The sequence below is a fragment of the Cicer arietinum genome, chromosome 4, assembly GCF_000331145.2.
Source record: "Cicer arietinum cultivar CDC Frontier isolate Library 1 chromosome 4, Cicar.CDCFrontier_v2.0, whole genome shotgun sequence".
In the NCBI taxonomy this organism is placed as follows: domain Eukaryota; kingdom Viridiplantae; phylum Streptophyta; class Magnoliopsida; order Fabales; family Fabaceae; genus Cicer; species Cicer arietinum.
The window spans coordinates 61,854,588-61,866,989 of NC_021163.2; the positions used below are offsets into that span (position 1 = coordinate 61,854,588).

Below are 12,402 nucleotides of genomic sequence, written 5' to 3' on the forward strand. Positions count from 1 at the left end.
GACCGATTTATATTATTATTTTTATATTATATATTAATATTATTAATTTTATATTATATATTAATATATAAATTTAAAATACACAAAAAGTCACTTGCCAAAAATTAAAAAAAAAAGCCAATTTATTAAAAAAACCCAGCCATAAGGCAAATGTTTTTTAAAAGCAGTCCAGCCCAACAACAGAACCAAGTTCAACAACTCAGCCCAATTAAAAATAAGTTAGGTAGCAGATTGGACCAATAAATTATAAAAGAGCAGATTTTTTTTTTCTTAAATAAAAGCAAAAAAACTTGAATAATTTAGAATGAAAAAAAAAGCAAAAAAAGTCCAATAAAATCCAACCCATTTTTATCCGCCCATACATAACCGACACCCGATCTACCCGAACCCGACGTACCCAATTTAAAATATAGACGAAATTGGGCCAAAACATCAAACCCATGGATTGAGCCGGTTTTACATTTTAGGCCCAAACCCACCCATACCCGCCCGATGTCCACCCCTAATACTAATAATAAGTTTCGATGAACATAAGAAATGTGTTGTTTATAATTAGGTGATTATGTGTGATTATGTTTACTATATTTTGAGTTGAATATACTAAAGTTAATGAAAATATTATTTTGACTACCCTTGAGTAACTATGTTACTGTTGAGTAACTACAAATGTTTTCAATTAATTTTGAATTAATAGTTTTTAATATTATTTTGGAATAAGTTATACCATAAAGACAAAGTTTTATAAAGGAAATTATTTATCTGTCTTTAATTTATTTATGATAGGAAAAACTATTGCAAATTCATTTTCTTTTGGAAAATGATTTTTTAACTTATTTTTGTCAAGTTTTTATGCTGATTATTTTGGAATGTGTATTCTTCGTTAGAAAATTAAAATATAATTGAATGTTTTGTGGTGGAATTAATTAAAGTTGAGATGATTTCTCATTAGTTGCATTATGAATTATGATTTATGAGTATTAATTTGTTAAATTGATTATTGACGAAAATCGTACTATTCAACACTGTGAAACATAACTATGCAAAACTATCTAAAATAATGATTGAAGTATAGATTGAACATCTTCTCATTGCAAAGAGTCATGTTATGGTTGCCGAAACGACCTTACACTTGTGTTGAAATAGAAGTCTCTATGAAGTAAGTTTAATAAAAATATTATTTTTTGTCTATAATAAATATATTATTGCTAAAGTAACTTTGACCGATAATCGTGACAAAATATTATATTATTTCTATTTTCTTAACTTTTGATGAATGATGATTTGTGTGTTTTTTGATTAGTTTATTTTTTGTGATTAATTGATCTTATGTGATTATTAGATTCTATATGAGTTGATTGAGTGTATCATATAATGTGCATGTATATTATCTAGTAAAATATTGCATGTGATTGTATAATATTATGTGTAACTTTGTAACATTGTCACGATGTAAATTTATGTATGAATATTTCACCCTTATAACGGTTAGATGCAGGATAACATTTATATCAGTTAGCAATGACCCTCAAAATGTATCTCTAGTTGAAGTTTACTAGAAGAAAGAAAGACATGTTGTATAAAGCATCATTGTGAAGACCAATTTTACTGATTAGGAGGCAAGTTTTTATAGGATTTACCATTTTATTTATTTTAAGTGAAATTGTAATCTTAAGATATTTAATTGGAAATTTTCAATTCGTAAGGGTTGACAAAAACTATTCCATGGTTGTATGATATAAGTTGTGTCCGTTATTCGTATTTATATTTGAGGTTTATAAAAAAGAAATTGTATATTTTTTTTCAATTAAAAACAAAAATAGTAATCATATTAGAGTACATGAATCACTTTTTTATTATGGTACCATATATGTATTTATTTAAAATTTATGCATTAAGAGTTGGATACAAAACTTTATCGCCTTTAGTTTTGGATCCCCAAAAAAAGTGTTATATTTATAAACTACTTTTAGGATAATTTTCAATCAAGTGGAACTTTTTAGTGTAGTAATATTAAAAATATAAATTTTAGTTTATCAATTGAGTTTTTTTTTTACAAGAAGTTTATAAGTTAAAATTTCTCTTTCTTTAACTTTTTTTATTTTTATTAAAAAATAATTTTTTCTTAAAAAAAATATATTCTTTAAAATAACATTTTAAAAATCAGTTTAGTAATTGATTTAGCGAGTCAATACGTCACTAGTCAAACTGCATGAATGAAATGCTTCAATATTTAAAAAGTCTTTAAAAAATGTTTTTTAAATTTTAATTTTAGATCTAATGTTTTAATTTATTATTCGATATATAGTTTTATTTATAAAGAATAATATTTCAATTTAAAATAAAATAAAATTAAGAAAAACTTTATGATTCACCGAAGATTTAATATTTACTAAATAATCCATACAACTATTTCATATATTCCATTTCAATGAATTTTATATTTTGTAATTTTGTAATTTTATATTTCAGTGAGTTATACCACCATTTGGAAGCTGTTCTTCTTCTTTTTTCTTGAAATCAAAGATATGAAAATCCTCTTCATTCTTTTGCTTATTTTCTCTATTGATTTTGGTATGAGCATTGATACTTGGATTCATTATGTGTGAAATTTCATGAGTTTATGTTTTTTATACGGAATGTTTTTTTTTTTAAGTCACGATGAGTTTGTGTTTCTCTAACTAACCATGTTTTTAGGATTGATTGAATTGCTTTTGTGCAGGAAATGAAGTGCAAATGCTAGAGGCAAAACAATGTTATTATGTGGTTCCTCATTTTTGTAATAAATGGAAGAATTTCGTCTGCAAATTATATTGCAAAGGTGTATGTAAATCATTTTCTGCACATGGACAATGTCTCCATGACCAAGGTTGCCATTGTCGTTGTTGTTAAATTAAATTGTTATATACTCTATTTGATCTTAAATGTTAAAAGAAACATATATATAATTGGTTTAAATTTAGAATAAATATATTTGATTTTTTGTTTACGTGATCAAAATGAGTATTACAATAGAAATATTCGTTGTGTGAACTCTACTCATAATTATATTAATAAAGTGGTTGCATTACATATCTCTCGTTTTTTTTCCAATTTGTAGTAGTGATAGTTCTTTGTTCATATTGATTGTTGGATATTACCATCGTAGAAGGCACCTAATTAATTCTTTATGGGATGAAAACCTAAATAAGAGATGTATCATACACCTATACGCAATTTTGATTGTGTGACTTAAACTTTTTACTTGAAAAGATTGGTTCGTGCTTGCATTCTCTGTAGCTCTATTAGTGCCATAGATCGACAACAATTAGATTTAGATTTAGTAAGATAAATATAATAGAGTGAGTCGTGACTTAAAATTTCGAATATTTTTTGAATTTATTGAATTGCTGCTAAAGTTTATTTTAAGATAAAGATAACATTGAGAAATCTTTAAAAATAGAAAAAATGATATTTGAAATCAAATTTTGAGTTCGAGAGTCGTTTATGGGTAAAAAGACATCTGTTAAAATACAATTAGCTATAATTAATTATACAAAATTAATGTTAAGTTATATAAATTTATTTATAATTTTTAAAATATAAATATAATTCTTTTTGTGAAAAAAAAATATAGTGATAGAAGTATATTTAATTATTATTATTATTATTATTATTATTATTATTATTATTATTATTATTATTATTATTATTATTATATTTGACAAGAATCCGATAAGAAATGAGTTTTATTGCAATAAAATGGTTTGACAAATGTTGTTGGTCCGATGAAGAAAAAAATGATATTGAATACAAAAATATTTATGATGAGTGACTTCGTTGTTAATTTAAATTTGGTTAATAAAATTTGATATCAACAAGTTGTCACAACTGAAGTGCCTTAAACTATTACTGGCAATATGTCGCATCTCTGTTGATCTGATTTTATTAGAAGATAATTATTATTTAGAGCTTAAGATCATCAAGTTGGCGTAACTCATATGTCTTAAAATTAAGATTAACAAAATATAACATATCAATCAATCTTTTTATCCACATTGATTTTGAAGAGCATGGATTTTTATTTTATTAAAAATAATAATAATAAATCTAATAATGAATTTATATGATATATAACCCATTAGTGGTTGATGTTGGTTGTAGTTGACCCAATACTTAATAAGAGAATAAAATATTAACTATTATAACAAACAAAAGAACTAAAAGAATTGAATAAAACTTAAACTAAATCAAAAGTTCGAATGTCTACTCGAATGTCTGAAATGAGAGCAAATATATTTTTTAATAGAACAACAAAAAATGAAAATAAAATAAATGTGATAAATGAAACACAATTTTAGATTGATGTCTTTAGCGATTTTATTGGAGATTTGGGGTGTATAATAATTTTTTATTGGTAAAAATTTGTTGCCAAAGACATCACTATAAAAGTTTTGTTCTTATTATTATTTTTTGTTTGATTTATGGTTGTGAGGTTGAAGAAGACATAAGGAAACACACCAAAATTTCATATTAAAGGTAAAACAAATTCAAATTAAAGGTATAACACTAAAAACAAAACTATGAAATTATTACATAGACGAGTTTATAAATACTTACCACATAAGCTGGATATTTGTTATACTCATTTGATTTGCTCTTGTTTTGAATTATTGTATCCTTCCATCACTCATTTCATGTTTCATTTCACTTACTAACAAAAATCTTACTAGATTAAAAATGAAAACAAGCCTTCCTCTGATTCATTTTTTGCTTTCAGTTTATAAACAAAAATGATAAATCTTTATATCCATGAGATAAAATTGAGTTCTAGATTATTGCTTATTTTTGCAAAACAAATGAATTTGTTAAGATAAATCTAGAAAAGAGAGGATGCACTTTTTAATTGCTTGCATATATGGTAAAAAAGTTGCAGCTGTTTTAGGAAGAAAAACAAAATAGGCTAAAAAGGTGCGAAAGAAAAAAATTTATAAGATCACATGTATACAAAAAATAATTGCAGCTATTTTAGGGGGAAAAGCCAAAGAGGTTGTAAAGATGGTTTGTATAAAAGGAAAAAGTGTAGTTGTAATGATGTAAATCAAGGAGGTTGAAAAGATAGAAGAGAATGCTAATGCAAAAAAAAAAAAAAAACAAAAAACAAAAACCAGAGGCAACCAGAATCAGAGAAAACTAGAACCAAAGATAACCAAAGGTAAAACAAGAATAAAACCAAAACCAAATATAATCAGAACTAGAGGCATAATTAGAACCAGAGCCAGAGGCAAAACCAAAGAGAACCAGAACCAGAACTAGAGGCAAAATTAGAACAAGAGACAAAACTAGAATCAGAGGTAGAACCAAAAAGAACAAGGATCAGAGACAACTAGAACCAATGATAGAGATAACTAGAGCCAAAACTAGAACCGAAGCCACAATCAGAACCAAAAGGAACCAAAACCAGAGAGCCAAAGACATAACCAGAACTAGAGAAAACTAAAACTATAATCAGAGAAAACCATGAACCTTTTTATAACAACTATTAAAATTAAACGTATGACTTATTTTTTTAAAATTTCAATTGACCGAACAAAATTGAAGTACTAGAAAGTGAATATCAACACTTGATCTATTTCATAAAAATGATAATATTAACATTTTTTGCCATAAGCAGCCAAAAATCAAATATTTCATGTTTATTTTATTTTTTAACTTCCAAATATTCTCCTGAAATAACCTTTCAAGTATAACTTTATAAGTGCATACAATTAAGGATGAGTTTTGTTGTCATTGTGAATTTGCTATCATTTTCCAATGCCAAATAGAGTAAGAAAGGCTAGCTCATTCATTACCTACAAAAAACTACCTTATACTTGCTCTAAAATAATTTTATATATAGATGTTTCAAAAATGATTTTGTATTTTAATTTATCAGATTTGACTTTTCATATTTTAAGATAAATTAATAATATTAATAAAAAAATATGTTTGAAAACAAATTAATAAATATATATTATAAATTGAATTAGTTCCTTTTATATATCCGCACCTCTCATTTTCCAACTTTGCATCTCTACATTTTTTTTTCTACCCATTGAACTTTTATTTTATGGATTTAATTTTGTGTTTTGCTTTCTCTTATTTTTCACTTTTTCTTTGTTCTCTTATCAACAAGCTTTTTATCTCACCGTGTTTTGACATACATTGTATATATATAAAGTAAACACATTCTTTATTCCAAATTTATAAAAAAAATTAAAAAAATACCACCAAATCTGCAAAAATAAGAAAAATAGCATATAAAAAGTTTTATTTTTTAATTGTTTATTTATTAAATAATTAATAAAAATATCATAAATAAAAAATATAAGAAAAGTACATATTATATATATACACGCCAAAATGGTTATATTTTATTCCAAGTTTAGAAAAAGATGTATTTTATTTATATGCTACTACATTTGTCAAAAATAAGATTAACGTTTTATAAGATGCGAAATATGAACATTTTAGAAGTAAATATTTATGAGGAAATTCTATTAAACACAATATTTTACACAAAACTTTATTTTACTATTTGTCTATAAATAGTTAATTAAATATGTTCTAATACCTACTAATACACCACAAAGTTTAATAAATTCATATTTTAAATTTTATTTATTTTGTAATAATTTAATATTTAATGGAGTGGGGATGGGTTAGAGAAAACATGGTTTTTGTTGTCTTCATTAGAACATAAAATAAACAGCGTTAATAACTCAAACACTATAAATAAAGAATGAACAAATTTGTTTAATGTAGCATGTTGATCGTTCCTCAGCATGTCTTCGGTCAAGTTTTTTCCTACCAGCTTATAGATTATTCACAACCACATAAAAAATAAATAAAAGCAAGTCAATGACAACTATGGAGTGCACTGCACACAAAGTTGAGTTTGTTACCTGACTTATGAATGAAAATAGCATCTATTATAATTTAAAAGATCAAAATATTGAACGAAAATAACTAAAGAAATTAAAATAAAACCTTAAAAAAAATGTAAAGAACAAAAGTCTATTTTTAGCCTAGAAATTAATATACATCTGCCGTAATAATATTAAGAGGAATCACATGAACTATGAATTTTAGTAATTTATAAAATGATTATTTCAGAGTTCAGAAACGATCATTTACTGTGATTTCTAGAAATGCAACACGAGAAGCGTGAGGAGAGAGAAAAGAAGATAAAGAGAATCTTTATGGTTATTGAATGAGAACAACACAATATTCAACTCCACAAGGTTTGAATTGGAAACACCTCCACGAAACTTTCGTGACCACTCAGCCAGCAAACATGCTTGTGTCACATTAAACATATATATGTATAAAAATCCTTATTCCCAAACAAAAAGCAAATAACCAAATCTCATGGACCCCACATTATTCATGCCATAAACATAAACCTTAAACAAACACTAAAAAAGAAGCATCAAGCTTTGTAATCTTAAATAAATTTTTAAAATTGCTTAATCCAAAAGTTGGTCTAATAAACTATGTAGTCCTCCTATCTATGGACAAAACACACAATTAACACTAGTAAATAAATTATATTTAAAAACTATAAAATATTTCACCTAGCTTTCTCCTGTCACACATGTGTCCTTTTACTTAATAATTTCCAATATGTAATTTAATTTTGCTAGAGAATATTGCAACATTTTGAATTGGTCAATATGGCTTAATGTCAGCATGACTAAAATCAACCCACTCACTAAAGCAAAAACTTGAACCAAAATCACCAACTTTGTCAGGGCAGTTATTAAGACCATTTTCATGATCATGTGGAAATCCAAATCCAAAATCCAATAACGGGTCCACAGATTCATGATCACCTACTTGATCTTGAAGCAATTCACAATTGTTGTTCACTTCAATGCTTGAACAATCTTGAGACATTGACATCATAGGATTAATATTACTATTGTTGTTGTTGTTGTTACTTGTACCAATTTGTGAGACAACAACATCATTGACACTTGGATTATACAATTGATCATGAATTTGGTCAAAACCCATGATTTTTTCATTATTGTTAAATCCATAATTAGCATCATAATTATTATTGTCTAGCATAATTGGTAGTGATGAGGGTGGAGAATATTGAGTTTGTGAAGTAGGAAAATATTGTGGATTTTGAGTTGGTGATGGGGTTGAAGGGAGAAAAGTGTCATTTTGAGTCATTGGTTGGATGGTAACTTTTCCTGCTATAATTTTCTTCTTCAATTTCGTGTTCCAATAGTTTTTCACATCATTGTCTGTTCTGCCAGGTAGTTTTGATGCTATGGCAGACCATCTGCACAAAACACACAAATTTCATCAGTATTCCAACTTTGAGATATATTCCACAAAAGTGCCAAAACTCACTTTTCTACAGAGATAAATTTCAATTTAAACAATTATTTTAGGAATTAAAATTATCATTAATTAGAATAATATTAACGACTATTTTATAATTTTGATAGAGAGATCTGAATTTTATTTCTTAAAATTATAAGATCAATTTTTTATTGTTGAATTGACATCTCATAAATAAAAATTAAAATAAAACAAAAATAAAGACAAAAATAAACAATACTATATCTACATAAAAAAAAATTAACCTTAATAATACATGTATATACAAATAATCACGAATATAATAAAATAATAATATATTTATAAAAAAAAGAAAAGAATTAAAACTGAATAATACACGTATATATAAATAATCACGACAAGGAGTATGATAAAATAACAAATTCTTCCGGCTTACACCCCAATCCAAAATTGAATTTATATGTGTATAACTTGTTTTAAAGTGGTTGAGTAGAACTGATTCTAAGTAATTTAGAATTATGATGAATAACTTTTGATTCTAAACATAATTTTGATATTTTTAAATTTATTTTTAAATTAACTTTTATATAAATATATTTAAATTATTTTACTTTTAATTTTCTTTTAATCATAATTAAATTTTTGCCAATGCCGTGTGTACCAATTACTAATCATCAACTTTAAACAAAAATAATATATGGTACGAATTAAATTAAATATAGTTGTAATAGTTAGCACTTAGCAATCATAAACTTATAACAAAAATTATATATTATACAATATTCTCTCAATGAATTACACTTTAATAAAAAAAATCTCAAATTAAATATCATTCACAATTTTTAATATAATTTTAATTGTTTTTTTTATATACTACTCTTCAATAATTATTATATAAATAATTTTCAAAATATTATTATATTTTATATTAATAATAAAAAAAACACCAATAATTAAAATGAATAATTTATTAAAATATTTTTTAATTATTATATATTTTAATATGTGTATAAAAATCTTAAAAGTAATATTCACTGCAACACGGATAAATTAATAAATTAAATAAATTAAATAAATTGGGTATAACAGCTGACTATGATCAATGTTTATAGTGATCCTAATTTGGAAATTATTATATAGTGATAATATATAGTACTGCTAAATAAAATAATTTGGAAATACTTGCCTGCTACCCATTTGAGCATAGAGGGTGCAAATGATAGTGTCCTCTTCTTCAGTAAAGCCTCCATGTCTGATGTCTGGCCTAAGATAATTCAACCACCGTAAACGGCAACTCTTGCCACACCGTTTAAGCCCTACATATCATAAATTAATTATAAATCATTATTCCACCATTCATATATATATATATACTACTAGTTGAAAAAAAATGGAATTAGTCTTCAATTGTTTCCCCTCTAACACTTATCCATTGAATTAGTCCATAGAGTCGTAATTTATAGGTGAAAATTTGATCTTGTAATTAGAAGGGACATATTTATAATTTAACTAATAATATTTTTTTTATTTATAAATTCGACTTAGTCTTCAATTTTTAATTTATAATTTTTTCTATAATTTAATATTTTTTTTAATAAAGTATGCAAATTTCTTTGACTAAATCAAAATGGTAAACTGTGAGATTCATTAACAGGCAAGAACAGAGGAACTTCAATCATTGTGTATTATAAAGCAATTTATATCTTTTCCTAGTATAATAAAAAAAAAGCTGGAAATATATGTTTCTTATAACAGGCTCGGAAATTGCATTTGCAAGAAAATAAAAAAAAAAATGCAGAAAATACATGTCAATGATAACAACAAATAAACAATCATGCTTGCTAGGATAAAAATAAAAATAAAAAATCATTTTCCATCTGAAATTAATTTTTTTCTTTGACTTTGATGTATGTTGAATACCCTTCAATCGGAAGAAAAATCATGACATTTTGTTTTGACAAAAACAAAATCATGCAATTAAAGATTAAAAAAATTTGCTTAGTGAAAAGGGTATCCAAGAAAAGTCATAAAATTTCTCAACAAAAAAAAAAGTTATAAAAAATTAAAATAATAATGTATGAAACAATGGGAAGAGCAAAAAAAAAAAGAAGAAAATACCAGCTTTTTGGGGCAATGCAATCCAACTTCCAGAAGTGCCATGAATCTCTAAATAACTTTTGAGTGTTGCATCTTCATCAGGAGACCATGGTCCTCTCTTAACATTTTCTTTGTCACAACATGGAGATCTTCCCATGGAATTGAACAGAGAATTGTAGAAAAATGACCTTGAAAGCAAGCACCTTTGGTGAAGATGTTGTTATAAAGATGGTGACAATCTAAAGCAGATGAGCCTAGTCAACTACAAGACAAAACTGTGTGTTATGCATTGTGACAATTAATAAGTCATATATGCATGAAACTGTCAAAAAAGTTTGTGAAATAAATTCAATTTGGTCTAAAGTTATTGTCTTATTTTATTTTTTTATTGTTGGTCTAAAGTTATAATATTGTTTTATTGTTTATTGTTGGAATACATCTTTATTTAATAATTTAACCCATATTTATTGTGACTTTTATTTTTTAATTTTTAAATAATATTTTTATTTGTTTGTGTGATATATATTAATATTATCAACTAGCATATTTTTTTTCAACTGATATTATTTTAAGGATACACTCAATAGTTGACTTATCGTACAATTTAAATATAGTAAAATTTTCAGTCACTATCCATAGAAATTTATATTTATCATTAACTAAGCTGAATTATATATAATTTATCTGAGACTGTTTACGATTTTGACTATTTTTTATTGTTGAAAACTATATATAAATTATTTTTACTTTTTGTAAACTTCCTCTCAATTTTTTTTTACTAAACCTGAATTGGTTGAGTGAAAGGAATTTAATTCAGACTTCCTTAAGCATTGTATAGCAGGAAAAACAATTGAAAAATTTAAGTAAAAAGTCTTGAATTCAAAACTCGAAAATTAACATAACTCTATTAATTTATTAATATTTGTTTATCATTTTTTTTATGGTATGTCACTTTTTTCTCCAAAAATAATTTATGTACATATGGTATGTAGGATTTTTTTTTTCTAATATGATAATTGCATTCAATGTCTGCATTTATATATTAATATTGTAAAAAGTAAACATTCTTTAATTATTGAAAACTTAACTACATGTTATTTTTCATACTTTTTTAATATTAAAATTTATTTCTAGAAGTTGTTTTTAATATTTTTATATTACATGTATTTAAAATTATTTTCAAATAAATTAAAGCACATTAACTTTTAATAAAATATATAAAACACATATTTTTACATATATTAATGTTGAATAAATATTTTAAAAAATTAATAGTAAGGAATCTTAAAGTATAAATTTTAATATTTTATTTTACTCTTTTATAATTTTATTTGACAAATGTACTCTATTATCAACAAAAAAAATGAATATTAAATTCATTTATCTTTCATAAAGTTTCATTGGTAATATATTTCATTGTTCATTTACACAAAAATGATTAAATGTTATCAACATTTTTTCTTAATAGACATAATTTAATTATTTTTTACTTGTAAGTCATTTCAGATGCAGTACACTTATGAGATATTATATACTTTTTAGTTTTTGCTATTATTTTGAAAGATCACTAATTTAGTGGAGGTGACTGCCCTTCATTTACACAAATATTATTAAATATTATCAACAATTTTTCTTAATAAACATAATTTAATTATTTTTTTTACTTATAAGTCATTCGAGATGTAATACACTTTTGAGATACAATATATTTTTTAGTTTTTGTTAACATTTTTAAAAGGTAGTTAATTTAGTGGAGTATATATTTTAATTTTTGTTAACATTTTTAAAAGGTAGTTAATTTAGTGGAGGTGACTGCCGCAATTTACTATAAATAGATATGTCAATTGAATGAACTTTAAAAGATATGAAATTAATTTCTTTTGTATCAACTACATTAATAAAAATAACCTATATTTTCTACTTATTTTTACCGATGACCCAACCCGTGGGTAAAATCTACATTTCAACAAA

General features: G+C 24.6%; 1 protein-coding gene across 1 annotated transcript; it reads right to left on the reverse strand.

Moving 5' to 3' along the window:
• Positions 1-7,617: 7,617 nt before the first annotated feature.
• LOC101490288 (uncharacterized) lies at positions 7,618-10,712 on the reverse strand. Its single transcript, XM_004498875.4, has 3 exons — positions 10,453-10,712; positions 9,521-9,650; positions 7,618-8,311 (listed from the first exon to the last, which is right to left on the reverse strand). The coding sequence occupies exons 1-3, from the start codon at positions 10,586-10,588 to the stop codon at positions 7,687-7,689; spliced, it is 891 nt and encodes a 296-aa protein (XP_004498932.1). The 5' UTR covers positions 10,589-10,712; the 3' UTR covers positions 7,618-7,686.
• Positions 10,713-12,402: the final 1,690 nt, after the last annotated feature.

Excerpts from the sequence above, each read along its gene's own strand:
- LOC101490288 (XM_004498875.4), bottom strand. The coding sequence starts at position 10,588 with ATGGGAAGATCTCCATGTTGTGACAAAGAAAATGTTAAGAGAGGACCA. Across the intron at positions 9,651-10,452 it reads TGCATTGCCCCAAAAAGCTG|GGCTTAAACGGTGTGGCAAG; the intron begins GTATTTTCTTCT and ends TATGATATGTAG. Across the intron at positions 8,312-9,520 it reads TATGCTCAAATGGGTAGCAG|ATGGTCTGCCATAGCATCAA; the intron begins GCAAGTATTTCC and ends TGTTTTGTGCAG.